We start from the raw sequence: 24,987 nt of genomic DNA, 5'->3' as shown, positions 1-24,987 counted from the left end.
TATGTGAGAGACCTTTGTTTAGGCTTTTGAGGAGGTAGTCAGACAGAGAGATCAGTAGTGTCTCTGTGCTGTGATGTCGTCGGAAGCCGTATTGAGACTGTGAGATAATGTTGTGTTGGCAAGGTAATCAGTCAATTGACGGTTGACAGATTTTTCAAGGATTTTAGTTATAATGGGCAGGTTTGAGATGGGTCGAAAGTTAGAGAGGTCGGATGGATCAAGAGCGGGTTTTTTCAAAATGGGTTTGATAATGGCATGTTTAAGATTTTTGGGAACGATGCCAAGAGTGATGGATCTATTGATGATATTAGAGATGGGTTTGGCAATGATGTTGGGGATGGTGAGGAGGGTTTTAATAGGGTTGGTGTCTGATGGGTGTGTGCATGGTCTCATTTTTTTTTTTTAAGATAGATTCAATTTCCAGTGAGGAAGTGGTTTCAAGTGAGGTGAGGCTTGCGGTGTGGTTCTCTAAATGGAAGTTAGAGGAGGGTTGAGAGGGGGGAAAGTGAGACATGATATTATTTATTTTAGTGTGGAAGAATATAGCTAAGTCTTCGCATTTGCTCTGTTGATCTTCATCTTGTGAGACATTTGGGCCGGAGTTCGTTAGGGTGTTTACTAATCCAAATAGGGCGCGAGGATTGAATTGGAGGTGGTGGATTTTGCGAGCATAGAAGTCTATTTTTGTTTTATCTATGGCTGTTCTGTATGTATGGAGGTAAGCTTTGAAGGTAGATAGTAGTGTAGGGGTGGGATTTTTGCGCCAGTTTCTTTCCAGGCTTCTGAGTTTGCGCTTCATGGATTTTAGCTCTGTGGTATACCAGGGTTCTTTTTTTCCTTTTAGCTGGGTCAATCACTTGTGACTGAATGGGGCACCAAGAGTACCAAGAATCAATGGCAGTGTCTACGTCAGTAAGGTCGAGTTTGTTGAGTTGCATTGTGAGGGCAGTAACTAAGTCTTCCTGTTTGCAGGAATGTCTGAATTGAATGTTTTTTTTGGGGGTTGTATGGGTGTAGAGGAGTTGTTAATTGAGCAGTTGATGTCAATGCGGAAGTGATCAGACCAAGGAATAGGGGTGCAAGTGGGTGCATTGGTCTGAATTTGTGAATTGGTGAATATGAGGTCCAATGTGTGGCCTGCTCTATGTGTGGGCTTGAAGCCTAGAGCATCTAATGCTGTTAATATGGCTTCACAGGGAGGTGTTATAGGTGTAGCATCAACGTGGATGTTGAAGTCTCCAAGGATGATTGCTGGGAGGTGAATGTTTATGTGTTTGGAGTGTACTCAATTAGAAGGGGGGGGGGGGTTTCCGAGCAAACCTGGGGGAGCGTAAGCAAGGCAGATTTGTAGGTTGGGTGCGGTGAATAGGCTGATTTCCAATTTGAGTGGAGGGGGAACAGATTTGTATGACAATTTAAAGGCCTTTTTAGCTGCAAGGAGGAGGCCTCCTCCTTTTTTTGGGTCTGGGGGCAGAGAAGATATCATAAGTTTTAATAGGTAACTGGTTGATCAGGGCAGTGTCGGAGTCCTTAAGCCATGTTTCGGTGATAGCTAGTAATGCAGGTTCGTCATCTGAGAGGATGTCATTGATTAAGGAAGTTTTCTTGGAGATGGAGTGTGCATTGAGCAGGAGGATTGAGAAGGTGGTGAGACAGATAATTTGTGTGAATGGAGTGGTCATGATGGGAATAAGGTTTCTGTGATGCTTCAATGTGTAATTGGAAAGGGGGTTATAGGATGCCATGGTATAGTGCTTGATGGTAGGAATGTATTACAGAGAACAAGGGTGGGGGAAACAAGGGAACAATAGTGGAACCAAAGAACAAGGGGGATGAGGAGGGGTAAAATAGAATAATAGGAGTAACTAATATGAACGTGAAATGAATGAATAACTCAGATTGCAAAGAACATTTTACAGAAGGAAAGGGTAGTTGTGTATCTTGAATCGAGTGTGTTGCAGGATCTGAGGCCACATGGTTTTATCAGAGGGAAATCATGTCAAATGCTTGGGTCAAATGATTAAGTTCTTGGGTGACTAAAGAGTTAGATCAATGTCATGAACTGGACATGGTTTGTTTTTATTTCAGCAAAACTTTTGATAATGTCAAACATAAGAGATTCATAAATAAAAACAGTCTGGGAATGGGTCCTCAGTGATGGACTAAAAACTGGTTGTATGATAGATGATAGAGGGTAGTGGTAAGTGGAACTTATTCTGAAAACTAAAAGTAATTAATGGAGTGCTTCAGCGACCAGTCCTGGGGTCAGTAAAGTACATCCTGAGTAATATTGTAGAGGAGTTAGAAACACAAAAACATGATGGCAGAAAAGACCATAAGGGCCATCTAGCCTGCCCAATTATATTTGTGTTATAATTCGCATAACTTCCTTAGAAACCCTCTGTATTTATCCTATGCTTTCCTGAATTCAGATATCAATTTTGCCTCTACCACTTCAACTGGGAGGCTGTTCCACAAACCACCACCACCACTCTCCCTGTAAATAAATATTTCCTAAAATTACTCCTGAATTTACCCCCTTTCAACCTTCTCGAATAACCCCTCATTCTAGAACCTTCTTTCTATTGAAAGAGGCTCACCTCCGTTGTATGGAAACCTTTGAAATATTTAAATATCTCTATCATATCTCCTCTATTTCTTCTTTCCTCTAGTGTATGCATGTTTAATTCTTGTAGATTTTCCAAATATGGTTTAGAACAAGACTACAGGCCATTTCAGTAGCCACCCTTTTTCTATTTGTGCATGACACTAAGGTCTGCTACAAAGTGCACAAATCCAAGAGAGTAGAATGTGAGATGATCTTATAAATTGTAAACACTGGTCGAATGCTCCACAATTAACATTTAATGCAAAAAAAGGTAGAATCATGTATTTGGAATGCAGACATTTGAGGGACAAGTACTTGATAAGAACATAAGAACATGCCATACTGGATCAGACCAAGGATCCATCAAGCCCAGCATCCTGTTTCCAACAGTGGCCAATCCAGGCCTTAAGAACCTGGCAAGTACCCAAAAACTAAGTCTATTCCATGTTACCGTTGCTAGTAATAGCAGTGGCTATTTTCTAAGTCAACTTAATTAATAGCAGGTAATGGACTTCTCCTCCAAGAACTTATCCAATCCTTTTTTAAACATAGCTATACTAACTGCACTAACCACATCCTCTGGCAACAAATTCCAGAGTTTAATTGTGCATTGAGTAAAAAAGAACTTTCTCTGATTAGTTTTAAATGTGCCACATGTTATTTATTTATTTATTTATTTATTTATTTATTTAGGATTTTTATATACCGACCTTCTTAATACAAGTATCAAATCAGGTCGGTTTCCAAAGAACAAAACTGTCACGGTTAAGGCGTTACAATAAACAGAGTTTCTGAACATAGGAACATCAATAAATATTACATAGGCAACAGTAACTCGACAAAGTAACGTGGATAAATATGGGTACTAGCTAAATAGGGGTAGTGTAACTTGGGATATACATTTAATAGAAAAATGTGTAGATGGGTGCAAACATGAGTAGTGCAAGAGCTCGACGAACTAATGCATCAACAGAAGAGTGTATTCAATACAGGTGGACTGTCCATATCGTGGGTGGTCAAGGAGCTTGAGGAGGACTATTTTGTTCTTTGACCGGTGTCAGAATGTTCTTGTGATTCTGGATAGGCTTGCCGGAAGAGCCATGTTTTTAGGTTTTTCTTAAAAGTTAGATGGCAAGTCTCTTGGCGTAAATCCGGCGGTAATGAGTTCCAGAGGGTGGGTCCGGCTGTGGAGAGTGCTCGTTTTGTAAGTGAGGTTTTCTTCGGGGGAGCATATAAAGAACCTTTGTAGTTGTATCTGATGGGTCTTTGTGATGTATGAGGGCGGAGTTGCGTGTTTAGATTTAGATGTGCGATGCATTGCCCATAATATCCTTGTGAATCATTGATAGTGTCTTGAAGGTGATTCTGGCTTTTATAGGAAGCCAGTGAAGGCTGTGAAGAATAGGTGTGATGTGGGCTCTTTTGTTTGTGTTGGTGAGTAGCCTTGCTGCAGCGTTCTGCACCATCTGTAAGGGTTTTGTAGATAAGAGCGGGAGACCTAGCAGTAAAGAGTTGCAATAGTCTAACTTAGACAGAATTATAGATTGGAGTACTAGACAGAAGTCACTGAAGTGGAGGAGTGGTTTCAGATTTTTTAGCACTTGCAATTTGAAATAACATTCTTTAGTTGTGTTGGAAATGAAGGATTTAAGGTTGAATTTGTTGTCGAGACGCACCCCTAGGTCTCTGACGGAAGGGGAGTGGTTGATAGATAATTTTGAGAATTGTGTTGCGCTTTGGGAGTTGATGAGAGTATGGTTTTCGTCTGGCGAGATGATTAGGATTTCTGTTTTGTTTGAATTGAATGTTAACTTCATGGAGTGCCCCCTAGTCTTTCTATTATCCAAAAGAGTAAATAACCGATTCACATCTACCCATTCTAGACCTCTCATGATTTTAAACATCTCTATCATATCCCCCCTCAGCCGTCTCTTCTCCAAGCTGAAAATTCCTAACCTCTTTAGTCTTTCCTCATAGGGGAGTTGTTCCATTCCCCTTATCATTTTGGTAGCCCTTCTCTGTACCTTCTCCATCGCAATTATATCTTTTTTGAGATGCGGCGACCAGAATTGTACACAGTATTCAAGGTGCGGTCTCACCATGGAGTGATACAGAGGCATTATGACATTTTCCATTTTATTCAACATTCCCTTTCTAATAATTCCCAACATTCTGTTTGCTTTTTTGATTGCCGCAGCACACTGAACCGACGATTTCAATGTGTCATCCACTATGACGCCTAGATCTCTTTCTTGGGTTGTAGCACCTAATATGGAACCTAACATTGTGTAACTCTAGCATGGGTTATTTTTCCCTATATGCATCACCTTGCACTTATCCACATTAAATTTCATCTGCCATTTGGATGCCCAATATTCCAGTCTCACAATGTCTTCCTGCAGTTTATCACAATCTGCTTGTGATTTAACTACTCTGAACAATTTTGTATCATCTGCAAATTTGATTATCTCACCCCGTCATATTTCTTTCCAGATCATTTATAAATATATTGAAAAGTAAAGGTCGCAATACAGATCCCTGAGACATTCCACTGCCTACACCCTTCCACTGAAAAAATTGCCATTTAATCCTACTCTCTGTTTCCTGTCTTTTAGCCAGTTTACAATCCTCGAAAGGACATCACCAACTATCCCATGACTTTTTACTTTTCCTGGAAGCCTCTCATGAGGAACTTTGTCAAACGCCTTCTGAAAATCCAAGTACACTACATCTACCAGTTCACCTTTATCCACATGTTTATTAACTCCTTCAAAAAAGTGAAGCAGATTTGTGAGGCAAGACTTGCCCTGGGTAAAGCCATGCTGACTTTGTTCCATTAAACCATGTCTTTCTATATGTTCTGTGATTTTGATGTTTAGAACACTTTCCACTATTTTTCCTGGCACTGAAGTCAGGCTAACCGGTCTGCAGTTTCCCGGATAGCCCCTGGAGCACTTTTTAAATATTGGGGTTACATTAGCCACCCTCCAGTCTTCAGGTACAATGGATGATTTTAATGACAGGTTACACATTTTTACTAATAGGTCTGAAATTTCATTTTTTAATTCCTTCAGAACTTCTTTGATGGGGAGTGAGATGCTGATATACACTGACTAGAACAACCCAGAATCTGAATATTTTTAAAAACTTGAACTTTGTGCATGTCATAAAATATTGCATGAAAATCAATTTTTACAAATTTTGATTTCTCATTAAATGGCCATACCCAAGTTCTGCGTTTTTCTGAGTTTTCCATTTTTGAGTGTGACTCATCAAAATGTTCTCTTCGTAATTTCTTTAAATGATTTTTGTGTTATTTGTTTAGAATGATTTAACATCTTAGGTCTAGTATCAGCATAATCTTTTGGCTGCTATTTGAAACTATTTTATTTGTGTTTTCATGCTGCTTTATATGTTAGCATTTTATAAATTGAATGATGGGTGATACACAGTTTATAAAATAACATTCATTTCTGTCCTGAAAGTGAATGCTTATGTTTCTGTATGCACTTATATTTATAATGCAGGAATATGCATAATGTTTCTACCCATTTTAATAAAAATCCATGTACTTTACGTGCATAATAAAAGCAACAATTCATCCATAATTATCCAAGATTAAATATGGATGCACGTGTTTTATAAAGTTTATTTTATTTATTTATGTAGCCATTTTATATACCGTCATTCCAAATAAAGATCACAATGGTTTACAACATGACATACATAATATATATCAAAAATTACATTGACTTAGGGATGTGCAGAAGGAAAAAAATTGTTTTGTATTTTTGTTTCATGGAGACCCCAATTTGTTTCCTTAGTTTCATAGGAAAAAAACCCAATTTGATTATTAGTTTAATTTGTTTCCGTTTGCTATTAAAGTCAATGGGGGAAGTATTTGCAGCATATTTTTGGCTGCAGAATTGGAGTTTTCTTATCAATTCAGATGAAATTTCTGTGGCGCAATCATCAGAATGAGAAAAGAGCTCCAAGGTACTTAGACTGTGGCAAAGTGGCACCAAAGTGGCATGAATAGCCTAAGCCACTGTAAAGGGGAAATGGGGTACCAGGAGTGGATAGAGTGCTTTAACAGAAGCAAAAAGCAGCAGCGAGAGTGTCAAAAACACACCGCAGCTTCAAAAGAGAGCATTGATAACAGTTGCATGAACCCTCGAAAGCAGCACAACAGGCAAAGTGGCAAGACAAGTGGCATCAACATCCTACAGCACAATGAAGGGGGAACATAGCAAGCAGATAGACTAGTAGAGATGTGAATTGTGTCCTCGATCGTCTTAACGATCGATTTCGGCTGGGAGGGGGAGGGAATCGTATTGTTGCCATTTGTGTGTGTAACGTATCGTGATAATCGTTAAAATCGTGAGCCGGCACACTAAAACCCCTTAAAACCCACCCCCGACCCTTTAAATTAAATCCCCCCCTCCCGAAACCCCCCCCCCCCCAAATGCCTTAAATTACCTGGTGTCCAGCGGCACACTAAAACCCCCTAAAACCACCCCCGACCCTTTAAATTAAATCCCCCACCCTCCCGAACCCCCCCCCCAAATGCCTTAAATTACCTGGGAGTCCTCCGTAGCGGCGGTCCGTGGCTAAATCGGGGGAAGGGGGAGAGCACGAAAACCGGCACACTAAATCGTGAGGTCTTCAGCCGGCGCCATTTTTCAAAATGGCCGCCGCAAAATGGCGGCGGCCATAGACCAAAACGATTCGACGCAAGAGGTCGTTCCGGACCCCCGCTGGACTTTTGGCAAGTCTTGTGGGGTCAGGAGGCCCCCACAAGCTGGCCAAAAGTTCCTGGGTGTCCAGCGGGGGTCAAGGAGCGATTTCCTGCCGCGAATCGTTTTCCGTACGGAAATGGCTCCAGCCATACGCGTATGGCCGGCGCCATTGTCCGTACGGAAAACGATTCGCAGCAGGAAATTGCTCCTTGACCCCCGCTGGACCCCAAGGAACTTTTGGCCAGCTTGGGGGGGCCTCCTGACCCCCACAAGACTTGCCAAAAGTGCAGCGGGGGTCCGGAACGACCTCTTGCGTCGAATCGTTTTGGTCTATGGCCGCTGCCATTTTGCGGCGGCCATTTTGAAAAATGGCGCCGGCTGAAGACCTCACGATTTAGTGTGCCGGTTTTCGTGCTCTCCCCCTTCCCCCGATTTAGCCACGGACCGCCGCTACGGAGGACTCCCAGGTAATTTAAGGCATTTGGGGAGGCATTTGAGTTCGGGAGGGTGGGGGATTTAATTTAAAGGGTCGGGGTGGGTTTTAGGGGGTTTTAGTGTGCCGGTTTTCCTGCCCTCCCCCTTCCCCCGATTTACGATTTTTTGACGAGAAATCGGGGGAATTGGTATTGTATCGTGGCCCTAACGATTTTTGACGATTTAAAATATATCGGATGATATTTTAAATCGTCAAAAAACGATTCACATCCCTATAGACTAGCACCAACACATTGAGGAACCATGATAGTGGCAAGAACACCACAAGGAGTAGAGTGAGTCATCTGGTGTATGGCAGCAAGGCAGAGTGGCAGAAAGTTGATAGGGGCAAGACAGGTTGGCAGAGTGGAGGTAGTCAGGTCCCTGTGGTTTTGATAGGGACAAGTCAGGCTAGCAGACCTGAGGTAGTCAGGTCTCTGTAGAGTTGATAGGGGAAAGACAAGGAGGCAAGACAAGATGAGGCTCAACCCGCAGACGGTGATAGGCAATGGCCCCTGGCACGCCGGGACGATGTCTTCTCGGAGTCAGGTTGTTTGTGAATGCAGCCTAAAGTGGGTGGTAAACTCCATCTAAGGCTAAATACCGGCACGAGACCAATAGTCAACAAGTAGTTCAATAAAAAAAAAGTGCAGTAAAAAAAAGCCTGGCTGCCTGTCAGGCACAGCAGCAAAAAAGAATAAATATCCTTTTCAGCAACAGAAAATTAGTTGTAGCAAACTAGCAATAGCAATTGAATAAAGATGTGAGACACTCAGAGAGAGCTCAAACAGCAAACAAGCTTCTCAGATAGAACCCAAGAAGAAAGTGCACTGTGGTATGCTTGCTTAAGGTAGACATACAGCAGGAAAAGCTTCAGAGAGCACTGAGAGCAGCAATTGGCTGAAATAGAAAAATGATTTGAGTTTGGTCTGACTTGGGCGGTGGATCCCTCTTGGGTGGGGAACGCCTTCCATATGGCCCCAGCCCCCGCAGGGCACATTTCCTCCATGGCGTGTGCCGCAACTGGCTCTGGCTCAGCTGGGAAGGGCACGGGTGGGGGAAGGGGGCTCACAGCTCCGGCAGAGTGTGTTATAGCTCCCCCCTCCACCCGGCATCAGCTTTGCCATTTCCCCTGGGGCTGAGGGAGATGAACGCCACTGTGTCCTCCTCGGAACTCCCTCCCCCTCATGAGGGGAGCGGGGTTAAGGGGGACAGAGCCCCCTGCAAGTGGCATGACTGTCAACCGGGGCATACGATCCACCCGACCCATCTTGAAACACGGACCAAGGAGTCTAACATGCGTGCTAGGACCTGAAAGATGATGAACTATGTCTGGGTGGGGTGGAGCCGCTGCGGGTACAGATCTTGCTGTACACTACAAATGAGACTGCTCTGTGTGCACAAAAAATGAAACTGCAGATAAAACACTGGTATCCTGAGCAAGCCCAATTCCTACAGTGATGCTTCTTTTTGTTTGAAAATATCAAATCCAGACACCCAGTGCAATTCTCACACTATATGCTCTGTGTGAAACTGCAGATAAAACACTGGAAGCCTGAGCAAGCCCAATTCCTACAGACATACTGCTGGTTCTTTGAAAATACCCAGACAGCTACTGGAACTCTCACACTATCTCCCACCCACACCACCCAAACCCTGCCTTCAACCTACCTCAGGGGGGTAAGATCAGCAGCAAAATTCCACTGCTGGCAGCTTGTCTCAGTTTGACAGACAGAGAGACAGTCTGAGTTCAATTAAAAAAAAAAAAGTACAGTAAAAAAAAGCCTGGCTGCCTGGCAGGCACAGCAGCAAAAAAGAACAAATATCTTTTTTAGCAATGGAAAATTAATTGTAGCAAGCTAGCAAAGTAGCAATAGCAATTGAATAAAGATTTGAGACACACGGAGAGAGCTCAAGGAGCAACAACCTTCTCAACCAAAAGCCAAGAAGAAAGTGCTCTGCGTGCTATGCTTGCTTAAGATAGAAATACAGAAGGAACAGCATCACATAGCACTGAGAGCAGCGATTTGCTGAATTAGAAAAATGCTTTGCTCTGATACATTGCCATTATGGTATTCTTGCCAACCTGTCTGACCCAGTCTATGACAGGGCTGTGAGATCACTTATGACTCACAGGCAAGGGCTGGTTGTTGCTTTGGATACTCCCACATGGCCTTCTCCTATTTCAAAAGGATGCTAAGAAAGCACTGTGAACCAAACAAATGTAACTAATATGATATGTTTCATTTGTGTGGGATCGCCATGTATTTCGCAGACCCCCAAATCAAACGAATAGGGACCTATTCATTGCGGATGACATATTCATAGAAAACGAATCGCCATCCCTAAAACATATTAAAGACTGATATCTACTTGGGATAAGGGTAGATTTTTAAAGGTACAGTATTACAGTGGGCTCAGGTAGAATTAGACCTGTGATCTGGAGACACACACAGTATCAAGTGCAACAAGTACAAAATGCCTTCTCTGTATTAAAAACTGAAGAAGTTCTTCTTCAGTTTTTAATACAGAGAAGGCATCTTGAGGAAAAGATTGAAATGTTATCTGAAAAGAGAGAAAAACCCGAATGCATACAGAAATTCCAGATCAGAAACCAAAGGAAAAGGCTCACTGTGATGGATGACTCTGCCATCAGAGGCACTAATCCTTTCCCTTGCACAAAGGCAAAGGGAAAAGTGGATAACAAAACTCAACTACAGAGGTCACAAAAGGAGTCCAGAAACAGCAGTAACCTGAATGAAGAAAGCTGGAAAGCTATGAGCACAAATGCTCGTAGTTTGGGCAATAAAATCCCAGATCTGCAATCCCTAATGGTGGAGGCGGACTTGGACATTGTTGCTGTCACGGAAACGTGGTTTACGGAATCTCATGACTGGGATACGGCAATACCGGGCTATAACTTGTTAAGGAAAGACAGAGAGGACAGGAAAGGGGGAGGAGTGGCTCTTTATGTCAGAAACAATATCCAAGCATCGGAGCTGCAAGGAAGATGGGGCAATGAAGAAGCACTATGGGCCAACCTAAAAAAAGATGGGACATCCATTTTTATTGGAGTGATTTACAGGCCTCCAAACCAAAAAGATGAGCTGGACAGAGATCTGGTTAATGACATCCACAGGATAGGAAAGAAGGGAGAAGTGGTGATCATTGGAGACTTTAATATGCCAGATGTAGACTGGAGAATCCCATCTGCAGAATCTAAAAATAGTAGAGAAATACTGGATGCCCTGCAAGTAGCTTTGTTCAAACAAATGGTTATGGAACCCACAAGAGAAGGAGCAATACTTGACTTAGTGCTCACTAATGGAGATAACATCTCTGATGTCCAGGTGGGCGCCCACCTCAGCACCAGTGATCATCAAACGGTATGGTTTAATATCACAAAAAAGATACGGAAAAGAAGCACAAAAACCCGAGTTCTGCAGTTCAAAAACACAAACTTTGATGAAATGGGGAAGTACCTGGAGGAAGAACTAAAAGGCTGGGAGAATGTGAGAGATGTGGATCAACAGTGGACAAATCTAAAAGGAGCAATTGCCAAGTCAACTAATCTATATGTTAGAAAAGCAAAAGAAAAATGAAACCTATCTGGTTCTCAAAGGAGGTAGCTGACAAAATAAAGGCTGAAAGAACAGCATTCAAGAAATACAAAAGATCCCAAAGAGAGGAACACAAAGAATATCTGGTAGAACTGAGGGAGACGAAGAAATTAATCAAGAGAGCAAAAAATCAAGCAGAAGAGAGGATTGCCAAGGAAGTAAAGAGAGGTGACAAAACATTTTTCAGATACATCAGTGAAAAGAGAAAAGTTCAAAGTAGTATAGTGAAATTGAAAGGTGGAAAGGATCAATGTGTGGAGAGAGACGAAGAAATGGCAGAAATATTAAACAAATACTTCTGTTCTGTGTTCACGAAGGAGGACCCTGGAGAAGGACCGTCCCTAGTTAACAAGATACTGGAGGGGAGTGGAGTAGATGTAACTCCATTTACAGAAGAAAATGTATTGGAAGAGCTGAGGAAACAAAGTAGACAAAGCCATGGGACCTGATGAGGTTCATCCCAGGATACTGAGGGAGCTCAGAGATGTGCTGGCAGGTCCGCTGTGTGACCTGTTCAATAGATCTCTAGAAACGGGAGTGGTGCCGAGTGAATGGAGAAGAGCTGTGGTGGTTCCGCTTCACAAGAGTGGGAACAGAGAGGAGGCTGGTAACTACAGACCGGTTAGCCTCACTTCAGTGGTGGGAAAAGTAATGGAGTCACTGTTGAAAGAGAGAATAGTGAACTATCTACAGTCGGGAGAATTGCTGGACCAGAAGCAGCATGGATTCACCAGGGGAAGATCCTGTCAGACAAATCTGATTGACTTTTTTGACTGGGTAACCAAGGAATTGGATCGAGGAAGAGCACTCGATGTCATCTACTTGGATTTCAGCAAAGCTTTTGATACGGTCCCGCACAGGAGACTGGTGAATAAAATGAGAAGCTTAGGAGTGAGTGCCGAGGTGGTGACCTGGATTGCAAACTGGTTGATGGACAGAAGACAATGTGTGATGGTAAATGGAGCTCTCTCTGAAGAGAGGGAGGTTTTTAGTGGTGTACCACAAGGATCGGTGTTGGGACCGGTCCTGTTCAATATATTTATGAGCGACATTGCGGATGGGATAGAAGGTAAGGTTTGTCTTTTTGCGGAGGACACTAAGATCTGCAACAGAGTGGACACGCTGGAAGGAGTGGAGAGAATGAGACGGGATTTAAGGAAGCTGGAAGAGTGGTCGAAGATATGGCAGCTGAGATTCAATGCCAAGAAGTGCAGAGTCATGCATATGGGGAATGGAAATCCGAATGAACTGTATTCGATGGGGGGAGAAGGGCTGATGTGCACAGAGCAGGAGAGAGACCTTGGGGTGATAGTGTCTAACGATATGAAGTCCGTGAAACAATGCGACAAGGTGATAGCAAAAGCCAGAAGAATGCTGGGCTGCATAGAGAGAGGAATATCGAGTAAGAAAAGGGAAGTGATTATCCCCTTGTACAGGTCCTTGGTGAGGCCTCACCTGGAGTACTGTGCTCAGTTCTGGAGACCGTATCTACAAAGAGACAAAGACAAGATGGAGGCGGTACAGAGAAGGGCGACCAGGAAGGTGGAGGGTCTTCATCAGATAACATACGAGGAGAGATTGAACAATCTAAATATGTACTCCCTGGAGGAAAGGAGGAGCAGGGGTGATATGATTCAGACTTTCAGATACTTGAAAAACTTTAATGATCCAATGACAACGACAAACCTTTTCCGTCAGAAAAAAATCAGCAGAACCAGAGGTCACGAGCTGAGGCTCCAGGGAGGAAGACTAAGAACCAATGTCAGGAAGTATTTCTTCACGGAAAGGGTGGTGGATGCCTGGAATGCCCTTCCGGAGGAAGTGGTAAAGTCTAAAACTGTGAACGACTTCAAAGGGGCGTGGGATAAACACTGTGGATCCATCAAGTCTAGAGGGCGTGAATAAAGAGGAGGCAGCAAAACACTGCACGGAGTGGCAGTAGCCACAGAGGCATTCAAACTGCATGGAGCGGCAGTAGCCACAGAGGCATTCAAACACTGCACGGAGAGGCAGTAGCCACAGAGGCATTCACGGAGCGGGATGCCAGTGGCCAGTAGTTGGTGTTCCACCTTCACGGAGCGGAAGGATGGAGGGATGCTATCTCCAAAAAAAAACAAAAAACAAACAAAAAAAATAAAAACAGGGGTAGGTAAGGGTGTGGCCTGCTTGTTACAGCAGTTGCTACCTTTAATTGAGCTGGACGTTCACTTGGATGCAGATACAGCGCTGCTCTCTGGATTGGTGGTGGGGTGGAGGGGGATTAGGGCTGGAGGGTACTGGAAGCCAATACTGACAGGTGGGAGAGAAAAAAAAGGGGGAAAAATGGATAAAGTGCGTAGCTTCCTGGGCAGACTGGATGGGCCATTTGGTCTTCTTCTACCGTCATTTCTATGTTCCTATGTTTCTATGTTAATAAAATGCACGTGCCGGCGCATGATTGTTATAAAATAAGGAGCCCGCTCGCACGTGCACTCTGGATTTTATAAGCCACTACGCATGTGTGAGCAGCGCTCACAAGGGGAGGAACTTATGCAATTTTCATGCAGTGATGCATCCTGGCCTTCACCAATTCCATACCCCCCCATCTAACTTCCCTTTCCCTCTTCTCCCCACCTCTATCCCTATCCTATCTAACCTCCGTTTACTTGTTTGCCTTTTTCTCCATATCAGGAGCAGTAGCAAGTTGTGCGCGCCGGCATGTGCTTCCCCGGCACAGTGGTAAATGGCCTCTGTACCAGCCTTCTCCAGTCCTGCCCTCTCCACCCCCCCAGACTTCCCCTTTCCCCCGTTTGGCACTTATTCACGTACTGTGGTTTATGCGCATAAGGCCCAGAATTTAAGTGTGCTGGGTTTTTAAAATCCACTTGAAAAGTATTTAGATTAGAGGATAGGTTCTTAATGTCATTGTCCTTGAGGGTACATGCTCAGATGATTTTAAGTTAAGTTATAGGCCTTTTGAAATAATCATGTTTTAAGGTCACATTTGAATGCATCACAAGTGAGTACTTGGAATCACCAGTTCACTGATTCCTCCACCAATTCTCCCAGACCTCCACCAGTTCACCTAAACTCTCCCGTCCTTCATTCTGAACCCCCACAAGTTCACCCAGACCTCCCATCCAAAAACTAAAAAAAAAAGGGCAAGTCTGATTTCAATTATGCAAGTCAATTAGCAGTTGAATAGTTGTATAATGTATGCACATATGCTACTGACAAAATAGCAACTTGCTTGCATACTTATGAACACCACCCTAGAACATCACTATAGTGCCCCCTTATTCCGTTAATATTTATATGCATACACTTGAATTTTCTAAAATAGCATATATATGTGTACATACTTCGTGCATGCATATGTGCTAATGTTATGCATGCAATACCCACATAATTCTTTGGAAATTACCTCCCATGTACATGGTTCAATCATGTTTTGCAATTGTAATCATTAACGGGAGAAGCTTACTATAGTTGGCAAATAAAAAAAAATTTCAACTCATGGATACAAAGAGGAATTTTATTTTAGTAAAGCTGACTCAATGGGGTAGATTTTCAAAGGGGTACGCGCATAAGATACGTAGGTACCCCCCGAAAACTTACCCCAAACCCCCTCTGCGCGCGCCAAGCCTCTTTTGCATTGGCTCGGTGGCGCGCACAAGCCCCAGGACGCGCGTAAGTCCCGTGTCTTTGCAAAGGGGGCGTGTCGGGGGCATGTCAGGTGGGCGGCATGGATTTTGGGGTGGGGCGGGGGCGTGTCAGGGTGTGGCGCCAGCCTGGGGGTGTGGTTGAGGCCTCTGGACCAGCCCCCGGGTCGGGTGATGGTGCGCAAGCGTAAATCTGCCAACAAAGGTAGGGGGTGGGTTAGATAGGGCCAGGGGGTTCGGTTAGGTAGGGGAAGGGAGGGGAAGGGGAGGGGAGGTGGAAGGAAAGTTTCCTCTGAGGCCGCTCCGATTTCGGAGCGGCCACGGAGGGAACAGGCAGCGCGCGCCGGGCTCGGCGCACGCAGGTTGCACAAATGTGCACCTCCTTGCACGCGCCGACCCCGGATTTTATAAGCTACGCGCATATCTTATAAAATCCAGTGTACTTTTGTTCGCGCCTAGTACATGAACAAAAGTACGTGCGCGCGTAAATTTATAAAATCTAGCCCAATGTTCTTGGTAGGTAAGCATGATTCAGAGTATGCTAAATGGATAAGTATAAGTGAGAATGTGCCAGCTTCTTGTGTTTGATTCATTGAACTCTGGATGAATGAGTATGAGTGACAGTGCACTGGATGATACTGCATCCATCAAAGTATCAATTGGTGCACACATGGATGCATCAATTTTCTACCATGCGTGTGGCTGGTGCACACATGGTGGGAAATCTGTATGTGCGTATGTGTGGGCGTGCATGCAAATGGGGGATTTTTGCAATTTCCATGCGGAAACGCATCCCGGCCTTCCTCAGTTCCCTCCCAGTCCGCTCCAATTAAGGAGTGGACTGGAAAGGAACTTCCCTACCCCCCTTCCCATCCCCTAAACCCTACCTTCTTTATTTTGCAACTTACTTCAGCTCCCGAGGTTGCTGAACATTTTCCTGATTGACTGATAATTTCCTATGTTTGATAATTTGCTGTCTTGACTTGGGTGAATATTTGAGCATATAAGTCACTATAATAAGACAAGTTTTTTACATTTTGCATTGAGCACAATTTCAGAATTTTTACACGGTTTGGACTTTAAATTGCCATCAACATTTTCATTGGTCAAAGCAGTGTATTAAAATAAAGTGCATGTGCCGGTGTTTTTTGTCAAAGATGTCAGCAGTGGGTGCTCCGTGGTGAAGTATTGAACTCTGTAATAACCTGATGCAGGTATTTAAGGGGATATTTTAAAGTTGTTGACTAACTTGTTGTTTTATCAATTTTTTAGAAAGTGCATCGGAGCGCTCAACCTTTCAGTCTTGACATAGGGGCTTTTAGCTCTACAGTCTCCAGCAGTGCAATACACAGCTGAATATCTGAGTACCTAAGTTGCCACAGTAAGACATTCTTTTTGAAATATTTGACATATAGCTTTGATATTGGGACTTTCAGTTTTAAAGCCATAAGAAATTCAGCTTATGGCTGAACATTTAAGAGTATGAACTATCACAGGCTATTATTTGAAATATTTGTCATTCAGCCTTAAAGTTTAAGCTGGTTTAGCTGCATGTCATGATTTCTAATTCAAATAATTATATAGCAAGTGGCTTTTGTCATAATAAGATTTATTTTTATTTTTATTTTTATTTTATTTATTTTTATTCCGCTTTTTGCACTTTTTTCAGTGCTTCAAAGTGGATTACATTCAGGTACTGTAGGTATTTCCCTATCCCCACAGTACTTATAATCTAAATTTGTACCAGCTTGGGGGGGTCTCCTGACACCCCCAAGACTTGCCAAAAGTCCATGGGGGTCCAGCAGGGGTCCGGGAGCGATCTCGTCATCGGCTGCCGGTAATCAAAATGGCGCCGATAGCCTTTGCCCATACTATGTCACAGGGGCTACCGGCGCCATTGGTCAACCTTTATCACATGGCAGGAGTACAAGATGGCGCTGATGGCCATGTGACAGGGGCTGACCAATGGTGCCGGTAGCCCCTGTGACATAGGTTAGAGGCTATCAGCGCCATTTCGAGCGAGGCAGGCACGCCGGGCACAGAGGGACAAATCGCTCGCAGGACCCCGCTGGACCACAAAGGATGTTAGTAAGTCTTGGGGACGGATCGGGATGGTGGGGGGTTGTATGTATGTTAATTGTAATGCTTGGGGTGGTTTTTAATTTAAAAAAATAAAATATGCCCCTCCCCCCGTACAAACCCAAAAAACGTATTTTCCCCAAAGTTCGGGTAAGTCCATTTCAGGGTTCGGGGCCCCCGATCCACAACGAATTAGGCAATTTCATTTAAATTGCCTAATTCATGATAAATGATTGCACATCTCTATCACCTACTGATCTGCACATTACCACCCAACACCCCATACCCTTACGGACACTTCAATCTTACATACATATCACTCAACCATACCATTTCAGCCATTTAAACCATATAATGACACTCCCAATATGCCGACTGAAAACCTGCTAACGCTAATACATTCGCATCCAGTATCACTACCTGCCCCCTGCTGTTAATTATCCTAAATAGCGAATTACCAACTATCTTGCTATTGTGTTATTTCTTGTTATGTTATGTTGTTTTATCTCGCTATATCTCATTATATTGTAAATGTTATATTACCAATCATATCGTAAGATGTAGATCTTGTTCTATTAGTTCACTGTAATGTTTTTCGTTGTTTCAAATGTAAACCGGAGTGAAAGCCCTGGATAAACTTCAGTATATAAAAACAAACAAACAAACAAATAAATAAATAAATAAATTACCTTCCACAGAGAACTTTTGCATACTTGGTCCTGAGGTCTTTTTCCTCCTCATGTGAAGTTTTCTTAAACCTATGCTAGTTGTAACATTCAAAATAATTTATGGTAAGAGTTTATTTTGTTTTTGATTAACTTCCAGAGAGGCAGTTCAGTTGTCAGAGTTTTGCATTTTTAGCTCCTGTCACTCTTCATATGGCAACTAAAAACCAACACTTTCCTTAGTATGAAGTTCTTAGATCCAATCTCCAAAGATGCATCAAACAGAGTTTTGAGTGCTTCTGGATCCAGCTCAAAATTATAATGGAGATGTTCTTAAATCAAATTCCATCTAAACTACTACAAGAGCCCCCAAACCACCCAGTGGGAGCTCTGAGAGGAGAGGATCGCCTTGCTGGTGGCTGAAAGGAATCAGTAAGTTTTTGCTTGGGACATTGTCTTTTTTTAAAGTATTGGGGAAAAGTTAACTATTTGGGAATATTATTTAGTGTGTTTGTGTGGTTTTGCTTTTAATAGTAAAGCAGAGAATAAACAGAAGTTAGACTATTTGTATTTTTAAATAGTAAGGCAGCTAGTAAGTAGTAGTGTGTTTATTTTTATTTATTTATTGTTTTTATTTTCTCTTTATTGAAGATTTTCAAAATTTTAAACATAGATAGGGGCGGATTTTCAAACACTACGTGCGCGGGTACTTTTGTTCGCGCCACTGGCGCGAACAAAAGTACACCAGATTTTATAAAATACGCGCGTAGCCGCGCGTATCTTATAAAATCCGGGGTCGGCACGCGCAAGGGGGTGCACATTTGTGCAACCTGCGTGCGCCGAGCCCAGCGCAGCCTGCCTGTTCCCTCCGAGGCCGCTCCGATTTCGGAGCGGACTCGGAGGGAACTTTTCTTCGCCCTCCCCCCACCTTCCCCTACTTAACCCACCCCCCCGGCCCTACCTAAACCCCCCCTTAACTTTGCGTGCGTCGCCGGCAGCCCTGCTCCGTCCTCCGGTCCCGGGGGCGTGGTCCGGAGGCCTCGACCACGCCCCCGGGCCGGTGCCACGCCCCCGAGCCCGCCCCTGAAATGCCGTGGCACGCCCCCGAAACGCCGTGTCGTTTCGGGAACGCCCCCCGGACACGCCCCCTCCCTCCCTGTTTTGAAAGCCCCAGGACTTACGCGCCTCCTGGGGCTTTACGCGCGCCTGCGGCCTATGCAAAATAGGCACGCCGGCGCACGAGGGCCCTGCGCGCGTAAATCCTGCCGGATTTACGCTCGCAGGGGTTTTAAAATCCGCCCCATTATCACAAAAGAAAAAAATTAAGCAATCTTGTAACACAACATCCATAACAATTAGGGAAATTTCCAATAATTTTCTATGGAGTACAAGAAAATAATAATTGTGGGGGACCATGATATTACATAGACTTAATAATATTACTAAGGAGAAAAGTGTGTTTCTATCTTTAATTTGGCCTTTTTATTACTTGTTATCAGACTTTCTAGTCTCAATTTTAACAGCCAAAAACCTTTCCAAATGCATAGGGTCAGAGAATATAATTTTTTTCCCCTGAAAACATATATGACACTTCGAAGGAAACTTAAAAAAAAAAAAAAAAGTTGCCCCAATCTCTAGGGCTTTATTTTCCAGGGCTAGAAATTGTCTACGTTGGGCCTATGTGGGCCTAGAGATGTCAGGAAATATGTATATTCTCTGCCCACAAAAGGAGAGGTCTTTATTTCTAAAAAACTTCTCAAACACCTCATCTTTTTCTCTCTGGAGAGAAAAAGAAACAAATAATGTAGTTCTCTTATTTATAATGCCCAGAGACTCTTCAAGAAAAATGAGATCCCTGGACTATGATCTAGCTCTTCACCTTCTACAGTTCTATTTTGTACTGGGAAATAAAAAATCTTAGAGATAGTAGGAATTTTATCTTCCTCATATGAAAGATTTTCTATTAATTTTTTTTTTAAACATTTCATATGGCGAGAGTAACCAGTGATTGGAAAATTAACTATTCGAAAGTTTTTTATCCTTAACATGTTTTCGACATTTTCCAATTCTTTATGCATTGATAAACTATCAACTATATGCTAGTTCTCAGCATTCTGGATATTCTGAATATTTCCTATTGCACTTTTAACATTTGTTTCTAATCCTAATATTCTTTTCCCCTGATCCTCTATAGAACTTCTATTTGCATTTACAAGAGCAGAAAGGGAATCATTAACTTGTGAGACATTGGTGTCTAATTGGATAAGCATTTTCCACACATCTCTCATCGTAATCTCTGATGAATCTTTAATATATTGTCTATGTTCACGAGTTTAAAATGGCTTTTTGTGAAATTTTGAAAGCTTATAGAAGATTTAGATATAGCTACCATAATAAATGTTAATAATAGTAGTCACAAAAGTGTAAAAAGAAATTGAAAATTTTTTTTCTATGGTTCTTATGTATTGGGATATTATAAAAAGTGCATACATTTATGAACAGAGCACAGCACACTATTATCAAAAGCAAATAAAACAAAAGAATTGAAAAAACTATCAAATGAAAAAACAAAAGAAAGACACAAAAATAAATGAGTGAACTAAAAGTTAGAGATGTGAATCAGAACCAGAACTGGTTCTGGTTCTGTGTTCGGGGACTATCGGGAAATGTTTTTCGTGTGGTCTGATCATTTTATTTTTTATCGGCTACGCCCGCGCCATTTTTAAAGATGGCACCGGCCATCCATTACCCCTATCATGTGACAGGGGCCGGCCAATGGCATGGATACCCTGTCACATGGTAAGGGCAAAGGGTCATCTGCGCCATTTTGTATACTGGCAGCCAACGGCCCAAGAGTGGGAGATCGCTCCCGGAGTTCCAGGACCCCCACTGGACCACCAGGTACTTTTAAAAAGTTTTTTGCGGGGGGTCGGGAGGGTGGGAGAAGTTAAAGGGTGTGTTTTAAAGGGTCAGGGTGGGTTTAGGGGGTTTTTTTGTGTGCCATTTTTCCCGCTGTCCCCCAAAATGATAAGATAACCCCACAAACAATTTTGTGGGATTTTCCTATCGCTTTAGGGGAGCCCCTGATTTCTGACAAGTTTGAAAATATTTTATGATATTTTCAATCATCAGAAAAATGATTCACATCCCTACTAAAAATGATTTTTTTGTGGCACACAAAAATTACTAGAGGTGTGCATCCGTTTTCAACGTATTTGTAATCCGCAACTTATTTTTTGCTATCTGTTAAATACGTGGGGAGGCGAAACTCATCTCGACTCCCCACGTATTAAACAGATTTCTGTTTTATTCGGCCTCCTAAATAAACATTTAAACCCCCCACCCTCCTGACCCCCCCAAGACTTACCAAAACTCCCTGGTGGTCCAGCGGGGAGTCAGGAAGCTATCGCTGCACTCGTTTGCCGGTTTCATCACGGCGCCGATAGCCTGTGTCACAGGGGCTACCGGTGCCATTGGTCAGTCCCTATCACATGGTCACCGGTGCCATCTTGTGCTCCTACCATGTGACAGGGGCTGACCAATGGCACCGGTAGCCCCTGTGATATAGTATGGGCAAAGGCTATCGGCGCCATTTTGATTCCTGGCGTCGGATGGCAGGTCGCTCTGGGACCCCCCGTTGGACGCACAGGGACCTTTGGACAGTTTGGGGGGGCCTCCTGACCCCCACAAGACTTGCCAAAAGTCCAGCGGGGGTCCGGGAGCAACCTCCTTGCACGCCGGCCGTCCGATCCCAATACTCAAAATGGCGCCGATCGCCTTTGCCCTCACTATGACGGCGATCGGCGCCATTTTGAGTATTGGGATCGGATGGCGATTTTGAGTCTCAAAATAGCGCCGATCACCGTCATAGTGAGGGCAAAGGCGATCGGCGCCATTTTGAGTATTGGCATCGGATGGCGATTTTGAGTCTCAAAATGGCGCCGATCACCTTTGCCCTCACTATGACACACATGTATTGGGATCGGACGGCCAGCGTGCAAGGAGGTCGCTCCCGGACCCCTGCTGGACTTTTGGCAAGTCTTGTGGGGGTCAGGAGGCCCCCCCAAGCTGGCCAAAAGTCCCTGTGGGTCCAACGGGGGTCCCGGAGCGACCTGCCGTCCGACTCCAGGACTCAAAATGGCGCCGATAGCCTTTGCCCATACTATGTCACAGGGGCTACCAGTGCCATTGGTCAGCCCCTGTCACATGGTAGGAGCACAAGATGGCGCCAGTGACCATGTGATAGGGACTGACCAATGGCACCCGTAGCCCCTGTGACACAGGCTATCGGCGTCGTGATGAAACTGGCAAATGAGTGCAGCGATGGCTTCCTGACTCCCCGCTGGACCACCAGGGAGTTTTGGTAATTCTTGGAGGGGTCAGGAGGGTGGGGGGTTGTAGTTAATTTTAATTTTAGCTGGGACAATAATTTAACTCGCCGTAGTAACGTATTTACAGATCGACAACTTATTGAATTCTCCATACTTCTGCATGAAACGGAATTGACCCCCCATGAATACGTATCACGTACGCAACGAAAACTTTTTGCCTGCACATCCCTAAAAATTACAAGGAGAGATCATAACCCCAAATAGTAGGGAAACACATGTATATGAATTTGAGTGCTGATGTCAGTGACTTTAATTCTTGAATGAAAGAATTGCTTACAACATTGTTAACAAAAAAGACAACCTGAGAATTGTAAAAAATATTTTTGTTACAATTGTATTTATATCACTATCTTTATTTCCCAACAGATTATGAACACTGAATCAATGGGTGAGGAGAATAAAACATTGAACACAGGATTCATTCTTCTGGGATTCTCAAAACATTCTCACCAGCAGCTCCTCATTTCTGTTATGGTTTTACTGGTTTTCCTTATCTCTGTGTTGGGAAACCTTGGGTTTTTAACTCTGATGTGCAATGACCAGCATCTTCATAAACCCATGTACTTCTTCCTCAGTAACTTGTCCTTCTTGGATATCTGTAACACCTCAGTCACTCTCTCTACACTACTGGAAAGTTTCTTAAAAGAGAAAACATTTATTTCCTTCTCTCTATGCATGACACAGCTTTACTGTTTCATAAGTTTCATAGGTATAGAATTCCACCTTCTCACAGCCATGGCCTATGATCGCTATGTGGCAATCTGCAACCCTTTGCGATACCCACTCATAATGAATAAAAGCGTCTGTATCTTATTGATGGCTGCTTCATGGATAACTGGCTTTCTGGAACAAATTCCTGTTGAAGTTTTCATATCCCAGTTCTCCTATTGTGGCATTAAAAAGATTAACCATTTCTTCTGTGACCCCAATGCAATAATAAAACTCTCCTGTAGTGATACTCACATCCTTGAAACCTTAATTCTAACTGAAGGTGTATTTATTACCTTCTTTCCTATTATACTAACTCTGTCATCTTATGTATTTATCATCAAGGCCATCCTGAAAATCCGATCTTCAGAAGGGAGACACAAGGCCTTCTCCACCTGCTCCTCCCACCTCACAGTTGTTATTCTATTCTATGTGACTCTTATATCTACTTATATAAGGCCAAGCTCAATGTATTCACCAGATTTAGACAAACTGTTTTCCTTGCTATATACCGCTTTGATTCCAATGTTGAACCCCATTATCTATAGCTTCAGAAATCAGGAAGTAAAAATTGCCCTCAGAAAAATCAGAGATAGAAAGCGGTAAATAAAGACTAAATATATATATATATATATATATATATATATATATATATATATATATAAATCCTTGCTATATGAAACTCTATTTTCAACTAAGGGATTGTTTGGTTCTAGCCAGGGTCCTAATTTAGGGGCGGATTTTAAAAGGCGCGCGAATAGCCTACTTTTGTTTGCGCTCCAGGCGCAAACAAAAGTACGCTGGATTTTAGTAGATACGCGCGGAGCCGCGCGTATCTGCTAAAATCCTGGATCGGCGCGCGCAAGGCTATGGATTTTGTATAGCCGGCGCGCGCCGAGCCGCGCAGCCTACCCCCGTTCCCTCCGAGGCCGCTCCGAAATCGGAGCAGCCTCGGAGGGAACTTTCCTTTGCCCTCCCCTCACCTTCCCCTCCCTTCCCCTACCTAACCCACCCGCCCGGCCCTGTCGAAACCCCCCCTTACCTTTGTCGGGGGATTTACGCCTCCCAGGGGGAGGCGTAAATCCCCCGACAAAGGTAAGGGGGGGTTTAGACAGGGCCGGGCTATACGCCCCGGCCCTGTCTAAACCCGGGTACGGGGGCGTGGCTACGGCCCGGGGCTATACGCCCCGGGCCGTAGCCACGCCCCCGTACCCGCCCCCAAAACACTGCCGACATGCCCCCGAAACGCCGCGACGACCGGGCCCGCCCCCCGACACGCCCCCCTCGGAGAACCCGGGACTTACGCGAGTCCCGGGGCTCTGCGCGCGCTGGGAGGCCTATGTAAAATAGGCTTCCCGGTGCACAGGGCCCTGCTCGCCTAAATCCGCCCGGTTTTGGGCGGATTTACGCGAGCAGGGCTCTGAAAATCCGCCCCTTAATTTTCTACTGCAAATCATTTAAACAGATTTGACTAAATTCAATAGGCATCAATGTTGACCCCTCAAAAATAGGAATTCTAGGAGGCATAGATTGTCTCAACCATATTGACAGTCTAGAGTTAAATTATTTTTTTAGGGAAATTCACTTTTTGAATGATGCCTGGTTTATCTGTTGACTCAATCAACCCTCCCTCCATTGCTATTTCTGGATTTGGGATGTCACTTAAAACTGTAGTAATTTGATACCATGTGAAAAAAAAACTCTCACAGGTCCTATAGGTCCAGGGGGTATCCTGTGCAACAAAGGCTGGCGTAGCAGGAGTTTTAAAAAGAGGTTCCATCTGCAAAGCCATTTTATTCCACTGGTTTGAACATAAGTCGCTCCCCCTCCTCATCTTCTCTAGCAAGCACAGCAGGGAAAGTGGTGCTCTAGTGATCACAGACTAGGGAAATTGGCCTGGATCCTCCATATACTGATGATATCTTCTTAATTTGTTAGGTTTGATTATTTAATGATGCATTTGTGTGTGTGTTTAGCCATGCCTTTATTATTTTTGTTTTATGTTTTCTATTTAATATATTAATTTTATTTGTACTGTTATTTTTTGCATGCAAAGCAGATC

The 24,987-nt window shown here is 43.6% G+C and overlaps 1 protein-coding gene across 1 annotated transcript; it reads left to right on the top strand.

Moving 5' to 3' along the window:
- The first annotated feature begins 22,892 nt into the window (after positions 1-22,892).
- On the top strand, positions 22,893-23,531 carry LOC115077778 (olfactory receptor 6Y1-like). The gene has a single exon (XM_029580064.1). It carries the CDS (start codon positions 22,893-22,895, stop codon positions 23,529-23,531), a length of 639 nt encoding a protein of 212 aa, XP_029435924.1.
- The last annotated feature ends 1,456 nt before the right edge of the window (positions 23,532-24,987 follow it).

This window comes from Rhinatrema bivittatum, chromosome 16 (genome assembly GCF_901001135.1).
Source record: "Rhinatrema bivittatum chromosome 16, aRhiBiv1.1, whole genome shotgun sequence".
Taxonomy (NCBI): Eukaryota; Metazoa; Chordata; class Amphibia; order Gymnophiona; family Rhinatrematidae; genus Rhinatrema; species Rhinatrema bivittatum.
This window is presented reverse-complemented; position numbering and strand designations above follow the sequence as displayed.